The following is an 18,225-nucleotide window of genomic DNA, read 5'->3' as shown; positions in this document are numbered from 1 at the left end:
GACAAAATAAATATAGAAGTTGTAAAGGAATCACTCGTAACTATTTATCACGCGAAATTGTATGAAAAAGTAGAGCCGCTTTTCTCGAACCATTTGTATGGAGATACTCTATCTATATAATTTAAGTTTAATATGTAGTTATTAAATCCACGCAGATCAAATGATGGTAACTACTAACCGAAACACGAAATGTGGACATGGAGGAGAATGGAAAGGATAAGCTGGACAGAAAAAGTAATGAGGAAGTCCTAAAAAGAGTGAACGAGAAAAGAGCATTAATTAAAATAATAGAGAATAGAAGAGGCAAAATGCTGGGCCACCTTATACGACATGACGATTCTTTTAAGAGCACAATAGAAGGAAAGATAGAGGGCAAAAGAGGAAGGGGAAGACCGAGGATTAACTACATGGGACAGATAAAGGAAACACTAGGCGTCATGTCGTATAGGGAGATAAAGGATATGGCCTGGGATAGAGCTGGCTGGAGGAAGATGCATGAATTAGTTGCACCGACAAGAGGAAACTGTTAAATGAAAAAAACCAACTAACCAGCAAGTCTATAAATAACCTCCACACAATGGCGTTGTAGTAATGTTTATAAAATACCCAAGATTTATTTGAATTGTGTACATTTATTTTTCATAACAAAAAGGGAGAGCCATTTTGTTTTTTTTTTCTTCTTTAAAACTTCATTTTAAAACAAACTTCGTACGCGAACGCACGTTCAGAATGCAGTGTTCTAAATTTGAAGTGTTAATGTTTTTTATTTTATTCGCGTTCAGTTCGGCCAGTTACCATGAACAATACAGAGGTATTTTTTTTATTTATTTCACTAATTTACTCATACATACATAATAAAGGTACAAGAGACGGTGTTATCGCTAGGGCGATCTCTTACAGACAGTCTTTGGTTAAAGGATACAACAGATAGAATAATAACAGATAGAAGTGGGCAGGTGGCGCAGAGTGAATTAATAATTTTTATTTATTTATTTATTTATTTATTCATTAGTACAAATATGTGTACATGGCGGACTTAATGCTAAAAGCATTCTCTCCCAGTCAACCATAGGGAAGTGTCAGAATACTCGAATGCGGTACTACTAATTATTAATATACATACGTACTAAAATTACATATATAAACGAATAAATATATATAAATAACAAATATACTTACACATATATGACATATACTATATTATACACGAAATTGAGAATAATATAAAGTACTTACTGCTCGGATAAAAATAAAAAGTGTGCGTTAACGCTTTTTTTGAAAGACGGTTTAGTCGGTAGTCTCTTAATGGCATCAGGAAGCATAAAATACAAAAAATGCACAAAAATATCAAATACATATAATTTATTAAACTACTTACTTAACAATATATATATAACATACATACAAAATACATAAACATACACATATAAATACATACATAGCACACACAAGGAAATATGACAAATCTAGTCCAAAAATTACAAAGGAATGGAAAAGAGTAACTACAGTGAAAGAAAATGTGATTTAACTTGTCCTTTAAACGAAGCCAAGGATTGAGCTTCTTACATCTGAGCCAAGATTCTTACATCTCTTTCTTTCTTTCCAGTGCCTCAAACATCTACAGACAAATGGGAGTCTTATGTATTTAATACGAAAGAGTATATAATACAGAATTTCCCTGTCAATTGGGAGAACGCTAAAATACTATGTCGGTATGTATTCAGAATGTAATGGATAGTTAGTTAGGACACCAGAGGGAGACTTTATACAAATGTGGTTTGCTTGGCCACCTCTGTCCTATTCGTGTTTCTACCGTGAAGCAGATGTGTTTGCATGGTTGTGTTTCGGTTTGAAGGGTGGGATACGGCAGTAAATTTACAGGGTACAGAGGAATAACACCCGAGTCCTCAGGAATGGCAACGCATGGGGTGTATCATGGGCGAAACAGTATACTCTGTTATGTCTATGGTACTGCTCAATTCTATAGGCGACGGTTACCACTTTCCATCAGGTGGGCCGTTAGCTTGTTTGCCATTCTGAGTTGCATAAAAAAAGGCATGGAAATTAATTCATTATCATTTTATTAAGTTATTATATGTAATTGTGAATAGTTACAGTGATATTTATTCATTTAAATTTGATAATTATTTAAGACAATTTTGCTAGTTAGAAATCTGTCCGATTCTAGAATAAGGGCATACGGGTATGCGACCCCGGCTTCCCGAAACGCTGCAGTGTCCCAGTCCTTTCCGCAACTGCAGTGTCCCCCCCTTTCCTGTCCCACATAAGTCCCTTATTTCTCTCATTTACTAATTTCCTTTACGCATTTCCAACGTTCCCTTCCTTTCTTCCTCAATCCTTTCCTCCAAACTGTCGGTGGCGGAAACCACCAACAAATGTATTCTCAAAGAGGGTTGACGTCAGGCAGGCGGCCGGTCGTAAAACTATAAGCCAAATCCTTTTATAATATGGATAAAAACATATTACGCCGACCCCGAATAATAATTCGGTAAAGGATAGAGAGACGACGTTTGAGACAATTTTGCAGTGGTCATCACAACGGATCCCTGGCTGTTTTGGACACGAAAGAGAAAGCGGACTTCATAGCGGAGGCATTATCGGAATCACAATTCTGTGAGTATTATTTTAGCTTATTTTAAAAAAGCTTTCAAAAGAGTTTCTTAGTTCGTCAGTTGAATGAATGAATGAAAATTCTTTATTGAGCCTTGCAAAGAATGATCCAGATTATAATACGAGGTTGGGGGCCTTAAGTAAGTCGTGGTCACTAAAAATGTCCAGACAGGTGGTGGCGTAGTGAGCCGGGTTGTTGAGTTCCCCAAAAACAGCGATTCCTAAAGTGGGTTCCGCGAAACCTAGGCGGTCCATAAGAAAGTCTCTAGAGTCTCGCAAAATCGACACCTACATCTACACTAATATTACAGAGATTTCTGAAAGATTTCTATTTTTGTGTGTATGTATGTTTGTAATGAATAAACTCAAAAACTACTTTGCCGATTTCAAAAATTCTTTCACCATTAGAAAGCTACATTCACTCTGATTAACATAGGCTATATTTATTGCTAGAATAGATTAGGGATCCTTAAAACTGTAGTAACGTAACTCAAGGTGTAAAAAAAATGCTTTAAAATATCTTTCGTTGCGTGCGCTGCGGAAACTATTGGTGATAGAACAAAAGTATGTTCTACAATATTGAAGAAAATATCGATAACTACAAAAATCTTCGCGACACTATATGTCCAACTATTATCGTTATGTCACAATAACCACTTTTTAAAATGTTTTAAAAATGTCCACAAGTGCGAAGCTTAAAAAAACGAAAATAATATTAAGAGAGGCTTACCAATATATTTTCTTAAGACGTACACACTACATACAATATGTCAATCAAGTAGAAAAACAAATTAAGTATCAAAAAGACATATTCATAATATAAAAATATAAATCTAAAAAAGGTAAACTCGTATGAAAGGAGGTCTGTCGCCAACACTAAGTTTACTTGATTAAAAATATTTCTTTCTTCCTTTCGAAGATTAACAAATGTACGTACACAAACAAAATGTATAATTAAATACATAAAATAATTACATAAAAGCAAGATAATGAGGTAACAATGGGCGTCGTTATTGCCAAATAGTCATCTCTTCCAGGCAACCTTAGGATGAAATGAAATGAAATTAATATTTATTTGCCAAAAACACTTTTACATAGATATTTAACTTTACAAATTGCACATTAGGCATGCAAGTCTGTATCGTGTAATAAAAAAATGTGACAGCCAGGGGTTAAAATTAAAAAATGTGACTTAGCCAGGGGTTAAAATTAAAAAATGTGACTTAGCCAGGGGTTAAAATTAAAAAATGTGACTTAGCCAGGGGTTAAAATTAAAAAATGTGACTTAGCCAGGGGTTAAAATTAAAAAATGTGACTTAGCCAGGGATAAAAAAAATGTTAAGAATTATAATGCCGAAACTACACACAAAATATTTATATATAAATAAAGAATATAAAATAAATAAAAATTAAAAAAAAAATACTACAAATAATTATAATAATATAAATAATAAAAAGAGGTATAATTAAAATTGTGTCTGATCATGGCGTTACAGTTGTATGTGATTACGGGATCAATTCTGAACAAATTTTTATAGTCGTTTGCTTGGGTACCTCTGTCCCATTCGTGTTTCTACCGTGTAGCAGTTGTGTTTGCATGGCTGTGTTTCGGTTTGAAGGGTGGCATATGGCGTGAATTTACTGAGTACAGAGGAATAACACCCGAGTCCTCAGCAATGGCAACGCATGAGGGGTATCATGGACGAAATGTCCATGGTACTGTTCATGTCTATAGGCGACGGTTACTGTTGGCAACAGACCTCATATTGTTGTACTTATACCTTACTCCGGCATTAACTCTAGAGTCCAATTTCAGTGCTAGAGTCCGTATGGGTTGGCGCACGGAGGAACTCGGCGGACGATCCAGCTGGATACAGGTGGGGGCCCGGCATGGAGTTGAGACGGACTGCGGCTGATGTTCTACTGGGCGAGCAGGATAGAGATATTGGAAGACATTACCCTATGGTATCATCATCATCATCATCATTTCAGGCTTTAACTGTCCACTGCTGAACATAAGCCTCCCCCTTGGGGAGGTTTTGCCAGTAATTGCCACGCTTGGCAGGCGGATTGGCAACCGCAGTCAGGCTTTAGAGATGTTTTAAGAGGGACGCTGCTGCCCATCCCTCGCCGTCCCTTAGTCGCCATTTACGACACCAACGGGAAAGGTAGTGGTGGCCCATTCCATGCCGGGACCACACGGGCAACCCTATGGTATGTACAGAACAATTCCTTTCCCGTTGGTGTCGTAAATGGTGACTAAGGGAAGTTAATGGCCAAGAAATGGGCAGCAGCGTTCTTCATAAAATATCACCATAAGCCTAACTGCGATTGCCAATTCACCTGCCAAGTGTGGCAACCACTGGAAAAAGTTTTCCCATTGAGAAACTGCCATAAGTTCTCAATGGGGGATGTGCCTTATGGCAGTTAACGATTTTTATTATATTTCTATGGGATCTGTAAGCAAATTCTTTCATTTGTAAAAGATCTTTCCAAATCGGTTCAAAACTGACGGAGTTATGAGGTAACAAATATTAAAAAAGGTTTGAAGGGTGGGATATGGCGTGAATTTACTGGGTACAGAGGAATAACACCTGAGTCCTCAGGAATGGCAGCGCATGGGGGGTATCATAATCGAAACAGTATACTCTGTTATGTATATGGTACTGCTCATGTCTATAGGCGACGGTTACCACTTTCCATCAGGTGGGCCGTCAGCTTGTTTGCCATTCTAAGTTGTATAAAAAAAAGACACATCCGAATTGAGAAGCTCTTTGTTTTGGAAGTCGCTTGATAAAAGAACCCTCGTGTTTCCAGTGGTTAAACAGAACCCGTGTACCGGTGCCAGAAGCTGGCGCTGACTGCGTGGCTCTAGAGCGTGTGTACCACGATAGACCAGTCTATGTCGACCTGGCCTGCAGTTTGGAGAGGCCCTTTGTCTGTGAAAGAGGTAGGTAATACATGTGGACGTATTTTGTTTTTAAAAACAAAAATTTTTTAATAAGAAAAATTCAAAAACTACTTAGCCGATTTTAAGTAGTTTTTGAGTTCATTAGAAACACGATTTAAACAAACTATCAAGAGTAAGTGATTTTCCTAAGAAATAGGTGTGAAGTAGGTGCGATTGTATATAGGTATACATACACATATTTATATATAGAAAGAGAGGGAGAGGGACAGAGAGAGAGAAAGAATAGAGAATAATATTATCAAAATATTTTCAATAGCTTCGTTCTGAATATTAAAATTCCTGTTTATTGCCACAAAAAAAAATTAATTACTTTTATTTAATTTTTAATTATTATGAATATCTGTATGTATATAATTTACCATATAATGGAATAAAATTTAAATAGTTAAAGATAAAAAAAAAATCCTTAAGATCACTGCCAGCTGGTAGGGTACCTAGGAGACTTGCTGCATTTCCACGCTGAATAGCAATGGAAATGCGTTGACCAAAGTATAGGCCGGCCTTCTGGTCGCCAGAGGTTTCCACCAGCCGGCGTGAAATCTCTTTAAAAAGCTTGAGATTACTTGCTTTTCAGACTACTTTTTATTTAATATACTTTTATTTAGTTTCACCTGTCCCGTTGTCTGTCTGTAATCAAATCTTACAAGTTCAATGTGATCCACTTTCCGATTTCCGATTGTGCTGAAATTTTGCATGCACGCATAAATCGGATGACAATGCATAATAATAATTATGACATAGAGCTTATCTGATGATCGAGCTGGAAAGTGGCCATAGGAGATTCGTAATTAAACGATGCAAGTCCATCGAGTTTTGGCTCGTTTAATTCGTCTTGACTTTTTAACTTTTTTGTTTGTTTTATTAACAAATAATAAAAGCTTGTATTAAATTTTTTTTTTCTTTATGAAATGAAATGAAATGAAATGAAATGAAATGAAATGAAATTTATTTGTTATAAAAGTAGTACATAATAGATGGTATGGTTATTTATGTTATATAAATCTCACATTTAGTCTTTACAGACATGCAAATACATATTTGAATTAATCTATTATATTATTATTCTTTATATAATTCAATTAAAGTTACATATTATACATTTATTATTATTATAAAAGTAATGAAATTATTGTTATAAAACTGTCAATATATTCATGACAAATGTTAAAATTATATCAAGTATGTATTGTCAAAATATTATGTTTTCTAATAATTACAGTTCAACATCGTTTATATAATCACTTATTGAATAGTAGCATTTGTCAATTAATAAATTAATTAATTGTATTTTAAATTGTGTCGACGGCAATTCCTTTAAAGGGGTCGGTAGTTTGTTGTATATCCGGACAGCCATTGGATAACAACTTCTTTTATATATTAATTTAATTTTATTATTTCTGTTTTTATTATGGAATACAAGTTTAAATTATTGAAAACAAATGAAATATTTCTGAACAGAGGCTCAAAATCAAATTAGAGTTAGCAAGCTGGACGTGGTGAGGTGCAGCGCTGGCTTATACCACGTGTACAATGGCATGATGAACTGGCACCAGGCCGCTGCTTACTGCCTACTCCACAACATGAGGTTGGCTTTTTTCTTTGATGGGTGAAAATGGTATGGTAACCCCGCCTGCGCTAACGGGATACGCTGGCGAAGCACCAGTCAAGGGTGATAGATGAGAATGAAAACAGGCCAGTTAGCCCATCATGATGAATTCATCAGGAATTAACCATGATAGTTTCCAGGGGGAACCGCGAGGAGGTCCACCTGGTTGGGTATATTGCTAGCAATGGGATTCTCAGTCTCCATTACTAACAATCCCTTTCCCCCCACATGAGGTTGGTTCGACTTCTAATGCAGTTTTAACTTGCATTCTTTTTTAATGGATGATAATGGAATGGCAACCCAACCCGCGCTATCGGTATACACCGGCGGGGCACCAGTGAAGGATGATAGGTGAGGATGAAGCAGGTCAGTTAGTCCATCCTGACAAATTCAACAACGAATTAATCATGATGGTTTCCAGGGGGAACCGCGTGGAGGTCGACCTAATAGGGTTTATTGCTAGCAATGAGGTTGCTAATCCCTATTACTAACAATCCCTTCTCCCCCCTTTAACTGGCATTCAGGCCGATCCTGAAGCGTCAATGACTTCAAATTTAAATTACATATCACAGCGTGTGGTCTCCATGTGGTCCCGGCATAGAATAGGCCACCCCTTCCTTTCCCGTCGGTGTCGTCAGAGGCGGCTACGGGAGGGCGAGGGATGGGCAGCAACGTGTTGGAGTTTTAATACTGGCTGTTGGAGGGGAAAAGGGATTGTTAGTAATGGAGACTGAGAATCCCATTGCTAGCAATATACCCAACCAGGTCGACCTCCTCGCGGTTCCCGCTGGAAACTATCATGATTAATTCCTGATGAATTCATCATGATGGGCTAACTGGCCTGTTTTCGTTCTCATCTATCACCCTTCACTGGTGCTCCGCCAGCGTATCCCGTTAGCGCAGGCGCGGTTACCATACCATTTTCATCCAATAAAAAAAAATACTGGCTATTGACACTGAGGTTTTTTAGAACAATGTATTATTTTTAAGTTCGGTCTTCTTCAGATTTTTATAAGACATGTCTCGTATTTTTTCTCTAAACTTATTATTTTATATTACAAATATATATATGTTTTATTACTGCATCCTGCTATTTACAACACAGCGTCTCTATTTAAACATATCCAAAGCCTAACTGCGGTTGCCAATCCGCCTGCTAAATGTGGCAACTACTGGCAAAATCTCCCTAAGAGGGAGGCTTATTCAGCAGTGGACAGTAAAAGGCTGACATGTTGACGATGATCACAGCGTAATCTTTATTATAATATATTTAAGTAATAATAATTAATAATTTATTTTGTGATGGTCCATAAAATAATAGCACGAAATTCATCATCATCATAGGTCTTCTTGCCCGCCTTGTTGTGTAGGCGGGCGAGGTAGGGGCCTCGGGGTAAACCCCTCTACCCCGGCTTCATCTCCGGAGGCGACTACCTCCGGGTCACTGGGTTCTTGAGCCGGCATACATTGGTGGTCTGTGTATGCCGGCGTGGTGTCTTCTAATAATATCAATCAATCCGGGTCTTCTTGCCCGCCTTTAATAGTGTAGGCGGGTGAGGTAGGGGTCTCGGGGTAAACCCCTTTACCCCGGCTGCATCTCCGGAGGCAACTACCTCCGGGTCACTGGGTTTTGAGCCGGCATACACTGGTGGTCTGTGTATGCCGGCGTGGTGTCTTCTTTGTTGTGGCTTCTTCTTCTTTCTTCTTGTATATATATACATATTTTTTTTTTTTTTTTTTTTAATAATTGTAATTCTCCCCTCTCGCCCGTTCCCAGATATATATAATAGGTGTTAGTGATAAATAAGTTGTGTTAGTAAGGGTCGACACAAGAAGTGTGTCGGCCCTCCCCCCGCTTGGACGCGGGGGATATAATTACACACTTGGAACGGGCGAGAGGAGGGAATGAGAAAGAAGAAGGGAAATGGGGAAAAAGGGTAGGTAAGTCGTCGTACTGGTAGACGAGGCAATCACGATCACTATTCGCCTGTGCACAGGAGGTCCCTAGGCGTGGGACGGCCGTCCGGTGGACGCGCATGCAGCGGCGCGAGGCCCCTTAAGTGTTGATGGTGTCCGTTGTCGGCACGGGCGAACATTTTGCTCGCCATGTCGACAACGAACCCCTCCACCGTTGGGACCCCTAAGCCGCGGGCGATGACGTCGTTACGGACGTATCTGCCCGCTCCCGTGCACAAGCGGAGAGCGATGTTTTGCTGGGCCTGCAGCCGGCGCCTAAGCGTCGGAGAGCACAGTGCATACCAAGCGGGTGCGGCATATGTTAACCGTGAACGGACGTAGGTCTTATAGATAGAGACCCGCGTCCGTAACGGCAACCTGGAAGTTAGCACCGGTCGGAGAAAGGCGCGCGCCGCGCGAGCCTGCGCTATGGCTCGCTTTACCTGCGGCACCATTCTCAACGACCGGTCGATGTCGACCCCTAGGTATCGCACGGTGCTCTCCCACGCGATTTCCTTATTAAGGAGCCTTAAGGGCGGCGGCGGTGCTGTACGACTGCGGCGGACAAGTAGCGCGACCGTTTTGTCAACATTGATCTAATAATATTGTTAGAATTTAAACTCGGTTTCGCCACCAGTCGGCGCTAAATGCAAACGTTTTAATTTTCAAACACGATCAATAGATGGCAGCACATCAAATTAGAAACGCGATGTTATTTAAATGTTAAATAAGTAATATGATTTTTTTTTTTTCAAATTTTTGTTAATAGGACTTAACGCGATGAAAAACAATTTTTGTCGGTAAATATTACCTAAATGATTGCTTTTTTTTTTATCCTCCACTTTTTTTTTTATATACAACTTATAACGGCAAACAAACTGACGGCTCATCTGATGGAAAGTGGTAACCGTCGCCTATAGACATGATCAGTACCATGTATATAACAGAGTCTACTGTTTCGCCCATGATACCCCCCATTCGTTGCCATTCCTGAGGACTCAGGTGTTATTCCTCTGTACCCAGTAAATTCACGCCATATCCTGCCCTTCAAACCGAAACACAGTCATGCAAACACAACTGCTTCACGGTTGAAACACGAATGGGACAGAGGTAGCCAAGCAATCGACTTTTGTACAGTCTCCCTCTGGTATACCTACATATATTACATCACGTCGTGCTTACGACTGGACTCAAGTGTGCGACGTCATCGTCTGACAGACCGCGCAGTTTCTTCGGGTACCCTCTCACGTTAAATCCCGGTCATCATACCAGCCTTTAACTGTCCACTGCTGAACATAAGCCTCCCCCTTGGAGAGTTTTGCCAGCAGTTACCACGCTTGGCAGTTGGCTTGGCAACCGCAGTTAGACTTTGAGGGTATTTTAAGAAGGACACTGCTGTCCATCCTTCTACCGTAAAGTTCTGATAGTCGCTACTATTTTTTTTATACAACTTAGAATGGCAAACAAGCTGACGGCCCACCTGATGGAAAGTGGTAACCGTCGCCTATAGACATGAGCAGTACCATGGACATAACCGACATCCACGGGAAAGGAATAATATAAAGTAAATATACTAACGTAATGTATATATCTAATACTATGCCCTGTAGCGAGGAATGCAGATAATTTGGTAACACCATATATAAAAGTTTAATTTCCATAATACTAGATTGCTTATGTTAACAGTATCATGGGTGAACACCTGAGTCCTCAGGAATGGCAACGCATGGGGGGTATCATAGGCGAAACGGTATACTCTGTTATGTCCATAGTACTGCTCGTGTCTATAGGCGCTGGTTACCACTTTCCATCAGGCGGGCCGTCAGCTTGTTTGCCATTCTAAGTTGTATAAAAAAAACAGTACAATATATGAAAAACTAAAATTCAGTTTGACTTTAAATTTACAGTTTGGCCGACATAGCGACAATGAGGTGTTTAAAGAAGTTGGGTAGAAGCATGCTTAAGACACGGCCTAGTAAGTAGATGTATGCAAATACGAAGAGACGAGGGAACAGTATTTATTTATTTATTTAAACTTTAATGCATAGTAAAATTCTATTTAAATTTGGCGGACTTAACATCGGACGGTGTTCTCTACCAGTCAACCATTTTTTTTTATGGGTGAAAATGGTATGGTAACCCTGCCTGCGCTAACGGTATACGCTGGCGGAGCACCAGTGAAGGGTGATAGATAAGAATGAAAACAGGCCAGTTAGCTCATCATGATGAATTCATCAGGAATTAACCATATTAGTTTCCAGGGGGAACCGAGTGGAGGTCGACCTGATAGGGTGTATTGTTAGCAATGGACTGTTAGAATTACTAACAATCCTTTCCCACCCACATAATAGTGTTGCCACCATACAGAACTCTACAGATGTTGTAAGCAAATAATTTACATATTCAGGTATTGAGAACGCGTGGCTCGGGGCCCGGGGTACCCTTGGCCATTGGTACTGGGTGGACACTGGAGTCAGTATATTCCAAGCACCAGCGTTCACGGACGCGCAGTCCGGTCAGTGGCCGCCGATGAGGTATAAATCAAATTAAAAAAAAAAAACTACCTTCCTACCGTTAATTCCAATTATTATTTGGGCTATATGTTTATATGTTTATCCATATTACTAAAGGATTTAGTTTTTAGTTTTATGACCGGCCGCCAGCCTGACGTCAACCCTCTTTAGGAGTCAAAATAAAATAAACAATTTTTCTTCTTAAAGACAAAGGTCTTTATTTGTCGTCTGATTTTCTTGCAATAGAATATTAAATAAAATTGTGTTCCACAAATAAAAAATGGACCTATTTCTTTTTGAACTCGGTTGAAAATAGAAATAATCTTTTCTCAAACATGCTTGGAAATGTGAGCATTATTTTGACAATCTTCTTAGAGATAAATCAAAATTGCCGTACTGGCCAGATACATGCGGGCAACGGCCGGCAAAAGTTGTATGAAAATGCATATCTGTCGTGTTTTGCGGCCAGATAAATTACTATGTAAACTCATATCTGTCCTGTAATTTAAAAATGGAGTGACCTTTTACTTCGAAACATGGCTACCAAGGAGGTAATTAATACAAAATTTATTTAAATTTCGAACTGGTTTGCAAATAGAAAGCTGTTTATTGAAAAAAAAAAAAACAAAGGGACATTATGGCGCGTGAAAAATTATTATTGTTCGTTATTCGTCATTGAGCTTAAAAAGTAAAATTGTGTGCCTCGGCTATGCCTCGGCCCACATTTGCACGTTCGTCCATCAATGCCTCATTTGCTGGCCGCTGCAGTAATGTACTATTATTCAGATAGACTTCAATTGTTGCTCTTATCAATTGACTTCAGAAAAAAAGGGAGAAGAAGGTGATTTTCAATTCGATTGTATTTTTTTGTTCGTTACCTCATATTTTTTTTTCAACTCACGGGGCAAACGAGCATGCGGCTCACCTGATGGTAAGAGACCACCACCGCCCATGATCACTGACTACACCAGCGGCATTGCAGCTGTGCTGCTGGCCTTAAACTCCGTAACTCATAAATCCGTTATTTATAAACCGATTTGGAGAACTCTCTTTTTCTCTGAAAGGATATATTTGCAGATTGGTCTAATATTTTTTTTTTTATAAAGTTACTTCTGAAAAAAGTAAAAGCTGCTAAGACTTTTATATTAATCAATGTTTGTTTTAACAGAGACAGGTCAGAGGTAAAGCAAAGCGGTTGCCTCCAATTGGACAGACACTCTGCAAATCCACCTGTGTTCCTAGAAGCTAGATGCGAAAGGAAAATGCAGTTTATATGCTTTAAAGGTACTCTTTTAAAAGAATTTAATGAAATTATACCTACCTAAACAAACGTGTCTGATCCCCGCATAGAATAGGCCATCCCTTCCTTTCCCGGGTGTCGTAAGAGACGCCTGAGGGCGAGGGATAGGCAGCGGCGTCCCTCTTAAAACATCTCGAAAGCCTAACTGCGGTTGCCAAATCGCCTACCAAGCGTGGCAACTACTGGCAAAACCCACCTTACGGAGAAGGCTTATGTTCAGCAGTGGACAGTTGGAATAATAATAATACTTACAAAAATACGTGTGGTCCCGCCATAGAATAGGCCACCCCTTCCTTTCCCGTGGGTGTCGTAAGAGCTGACTAAGGGAACTTAATGGTCGAGGAATAAACAGCAGCGTCCCTTTTAAAACATCTCCAAAGTTTTACTGCGGTTGTCAACCCGCCTGCCAAGCGTGGCAACTACTGGCATAACTCCCCTAATGACAAAGGTAGTTTATGTGGGAGGTCTATGTTCAGTAATAAACAGGTAATGGCTGATGTTTTTTTTTTCTTTTTTTTTTATATAACTTAGAATGGCAAACAAGCTGACGGTCCACCTGATGGAAAGTTATAACCGTCGCCTATACACATGAGCAGTACCATGGATATAACAGAGTATACTGTTTCGCCCATGATACACCCCATTCGTTGTCATTCCTGAGGACTTAGGTGTTATTCCTCCGTACCCAGTAAATTCACACCATATCCCACCCTTCAAACCGAAACACAGCCATGTAAACACAACTGCGTCACGGTTGAAACACGAATGGGACAGAGGTACTCAAGCAATCGACTTTTGTACAAAGTCTCCCTCTGGAAAGTCTTTTGGGAAGACCATAAGCCAGTCCGCTGATGTCTAACAGTAGTACAGATCAAGCATCGATCAATCGATTGAACGTTTGGATTTATCACTAATTACATATAGAGATGCTCCTGGGATAATTAGGTACAACAAGAGTGGGTTGCCTTTTCAATAAGGCATAATGAGCATAGACTTTTTATTAATGACTTTTATTTATGGGTGATAATGGTATGGTAACCCCGCCTGCGCTATCGGTATACACTGGCGGAGTACCAGTGAGGAATGATAGGTGAGGATGATAAGGCAGGTCAGTTAGCCCATCGTGATGAATACACCTGGAATTCAGCATGATGGTTTCCAGGAGGGATCTCATGGAGGTTGATGTGTCAGGGTATTTTGCTAGCAATGGGACTGGTAGTTCGCAGTACTAACAATCCCTTCCCCCCAGTATGACAGAGGAGCTAGCCGTCGTAAATTTGCAGGGTTTCGGATACGAACCGTGCGGAGGTCGACCTGACAGAGCACATTGCAAGCAAATTGGCAAATTGTCCGCGTCACTGACCCTCCCTGCTGTATTTTTTTCAGGTGCACCAGCTCTTAAAACGACACCAGCGCCCCCTAGCGACGACATTTACAACTACGTGCTGATCAAGCAGCTTATGTATTGGCAACATGCGTATGAAAACTGTCAGAGATTGAACGGAACCCTCGCCAGTGTTGACAACAACGATGTGTTGATACAACTCCTGTTACTTATGGGCGAAAACAAGGACCAACGTTTGTATTTCGTCATCATGATTATCATCATACCAGCCTTTAACTGTCCACTGCTGAACATAAGCCTCCCCTTTGGGGGGTTTTGCCAATAGTTCCCACTCTTGGCAGGCGGATTGGCAACCGCAGTTAGGTTTTAGAGATGTTTTAAGAGGGACACTGATGCCCATCCCTCGCCATTTACACCTACGGGAAAGGAAGGGGTGGCTTTTATCTATGCCTGGACCTATATGGCCAGTGGTGTTTCATATTATTAGGTACTAGATTTTTCCCGCGACTTCGTCCGCATGACCGGTATATGTATATGAAATAGTATATGAAACCGTTTTAAAAAGACGCAAACAAACTGGCTGGGTATCATGGAAAGTGGTGACAGTCTTCTAAAAACAAACCAGCACTGTGGCCTTAACGAGTACAGCTTCATAGTTGACATAACGCCATCTAGTAGCAAATAGCAGAATTACATTTTACGTAAAAATCATTCTTTTTGAGGTTTTGTTTTGCCAATCTAAAAGACACACTAACCGTATTTCATGATGTATTTATATTTATTATCTGAAATGCTCTTAAAGGTTTCGAATGGAAAAAAAATTGTTTATAGCGCCATCTATTATTAAATAGCAAACATATAGGTCTGTTACTTAATAATAGATGGCGCTATAAACATTTTTTTTTCAAAAAATATTAATTATAAATTTGTTTTGCAGCAATCGGCCACATCTGGATATCTGGTCGACTGAATATGACGAAGGACGCTACAGAAAATATCAACTATGTTTGGTACAACCCTGCCAACGGGAAGAGAATTTACGATTCCTTACAGAATGAAATCTCTTATGGGCTCTATGTAAGTTGCCAGGTCTCTCTTCAGTGGTACGCTCTTGACAGAGTGGTCGTGGGTCTTTATTATAATAGTGGATCGTCGATGAGACCCTCCTTCGCGACTAAGTTCTCAGGTAGCATGAATTTAATCCGGGAACGAGGAGATTGTCATTGACAGCAACTAGCGCTCCCATTGCTAGCTATGCACCACGTCAAGTCGAACTCCACGGGAAGTTCCATTTGGAAACCTTGGTCGTTAGTTCTTGCTGGATTCATCACAATGGGCAAACTGACCTGCTTTCATCCTCACCTATCATCTCTCACTAGTATCCCGCCCATGTATATTCAATTCAATTAAATTCAATTAATTTATTGCATTCTACAATATTATTATAAAAGATGTTAATAATTAATACAGTACATTGTAGACCCTGTCTGGTACAGCGATTAGAAGCGAGGGGGGCGTCGATCCTTAAATTTTTATAAAGATTTCAATAGTTAAATAATTCAATTGCAATTTCGTCGGGGGCAAAGGGATTGTTAGCAATGGAGTTTGACAGCCTCATTGCTAGCAATATGCCTTATTAGGTTGACGCCCACGTGGTACCCCCTGGAAACCATCGTGAACAATCCTTGTTGAATTCGTCACGATGAGCTAACTGATCTGCTTCATCCTCACCTATCATCCCTACACTGGTGCATCGCCGGTGTATACCGATAGCGCGGGTGGGGTTGAAAAAGAAATATAATACTCCCCCGGCCAGATCGCTACTGAAGACGTCTCCTCACGAACACAAACAGAGCACCACGTCTGTATATGGCCGCACACGTTAACGTAGACAATCTATACAATGGTTGTTAGAAAAATAATATAATGTCATCAACAGCGGGTCTACCATGAAATGAAATTCCGAAATTTCGGACTCAATTTCGTGTTTTTGTTTACACCAAAATCGGACCAATAAATGGAGTTTAACATTTCGTTCGTCATACATCCTATCATAAAAGTCCAAAGGTACAATATTTTTACATTTTTAATATTTCCAAACGGCTTGTATTATGTAATTTTAACATCAAATTTGTGTTTCGTTTGGCTCCGAAATTTCGGAAAACATTTCATGGTGGGCCCTCAGTTTCCTTTTTTCGGACATACAATATAAATTTGCATATTCTTTTCTGATTTTTTATAGTACAGATTTCTCCCGCTAGGTGCCGCCATGGCTGGATGAGGAGTTTTCAATGGATAATTCATGCCTCAACTTAGACAGACAAGATCATTTGAATGGGTTGGTGTATGGACTACCGTGTGACACCCCGCAGTATTCCATTTGTATGATTGGTAACTGTATTAAAGCATATTTGTTATTCTTCTACTAACCGCTAGATGTCGCATCCCACATTATAATTCTCTTATCCTACTTCCGCTAAAGTATATAGCGAGTTTGTGAGGATGGATGTATATTTGTTAGGATGGGTGGATGTTTGTTACTCATTCAAGCAAAATTTATTGGGGACAAAGGGGTTGTTAGCAATGGAGTTTAACAGCCCCATTGCCAGCAATATGCCCTATTAGGTCGAACTCCACATGATTCCTCCTGGAACTCATCGTGAACAATTCATGTTGAATGATTTGTTGACAATGAAAATGCGAACAATTTACGATGGGCTAACTGACCTGCTTCATCCTCACCTATCATCCCTCACTGGTGCCCCGCCGGTGTATACAAATGGCGCGGGTGAGGTTACCATTCCATTATCATCCATTAAAAAAAAATTACTGATATACCATGATATACCTACTTACAGATTAATCCCATAGAAATTTTATCAAAAATCGGTTTGGTTTTTAAATCAAAATATCTGGTTTTGTTACAACTGAGTTTTAACACATTTTTTTTTTTTATAGAATCGCTTAAAAATCTATAGAATAAATTCAATTACATTACAGAAAAGACTACGAAAGGTGTGCCGGTGGAAAGTGCTACGGACAGCTTCTGAATATTCAGCTTCTACCATCATCCTACCCTTATCCCAATGGACTTCAAAACCTGACACATATTTCTCTTTGTTATATTTAAATAAAACTTATTCAATTGCAAAGATATATTTATTAACTACAAAGAGCGGGGGGGGAAAAGGGATTGTTAGTAATGGAGACTGAGAATCCCATTGCTAACAATATACCCAACCAGGTCGACCTCGCGGTTCTCCCTGGAAACTATCATGGTTAATTTCTGATGAATTCATCATGATGGGCTAACTGATCTGTTTTCATTCTCATCTATCACCCTTCACTGGTGCTCCGCCAACGTATCCCGTTAGCGCAGGCGGGGTTACCATTCCCAAACCGCCAACCGCCTGCCAAGCGTGGCAACTACTGGCAAAACCCCCGAGCCTTTTTAAATAAAGGGAGAGACTCATCCGATGAATTTACCATGGCCTCAGATGGTATAGTTATGCTAGTTTATAACATGGGTAGATATTTCTTCTTAATTCTTTATTGTACACACCAGTTGTAAGAATACGACAGAGGTAATCAAATGTACAAAGGCGAGCTTAACTCTAAGAGAGTTCTCTTCCAGCAACACCCAAAGTGGAAAGGAGTATCAACGTCAGCGGATACAGCAGTGTACAATATTGTGACAATTATTAAATTTAAATTTAATGTTATGTATAGCTAAAAACTCTGTACCAAGTCTGATAAATAATAAAAAACAAAATACAGGCAAGAGACGTAAAATTATAAATATAGCAACTGAATTTTATAAAGATTTATATACATCCCATAAAATTAGTAATAAATTAACTAAAGAAGAAAATAATTATCAATGTAGGCAAGAAGAACCAGTAC

The 18,225-nt window shown here is 39.5% G+C and overlaps 1 protein-coding gene across 2 annotated transcripts; it reads left to right on the top strand.

The window, feature by feature from the left end:
• Window positions 1-96: 96 nt before the first annotated feature.
• Window positions 97-17,467, top strand: LOC113514927 (macrophage mannose receptor 1-like). Of its 2 annotated transcripts, none has more exons than XM_052901104.1 (13): window positions 97-811; window positions 1,607-1,712; window positions 2,549-2,634; window positions 4,448-4,596; window positions 5,449-5,581; window positions 7,061-7,187; window positions 11,072-11,139; window positions 11,572-11,698; window positions 12,846-12,961; window positions 14,364-14,555; window positions 15,260-15,399; window positions 16,584-16,713; window positions 17,323-17,467. In XM_052901104.1, the coding sequence occupies exons 1-13, from the start codon at window positions 730-732 to the stop codon at window positions 17,370-17,372; spliced, it is 1,506 nt and encodes a 501-aa protein (XP_052757064.1). In that variant the 5' UTR covers window positions 97-729; the 3' UTR covers window positions 17,373-17,467. The 2 variants fall into 2 exon arrangements, with proteins under 2 accessions (XP_052757064.1, XP_052757065.1); XM_052901105.1 differs by having other exon boundaries at window positions 16,584-16,704; window positions 17,323-17,450.
• Window positions 17,468-18,225: the final 758 nt, after the last annotated feature.

The sequence above is a fragment of the Galleria mellonella genome, unplaced genomic scaffold, assembly GCF_026898425.1.
Source record: "Galleria mellonella isolate WM207_F2 unplaced genomic scaffold, CSIRO_AGI_GalMel_v1 utg746, whole genome shotgun sequence".
NCBI lineage: Eukaryota > Metazoa > Arthropoda > Insecta > Lepidoptera > Pyralidae > Galleria > Galleria mellonella.
Note: the sequence above shows the minus strand (reverse complement) of the source record. Positions and strands in the feature narration are given on the sequence as shown.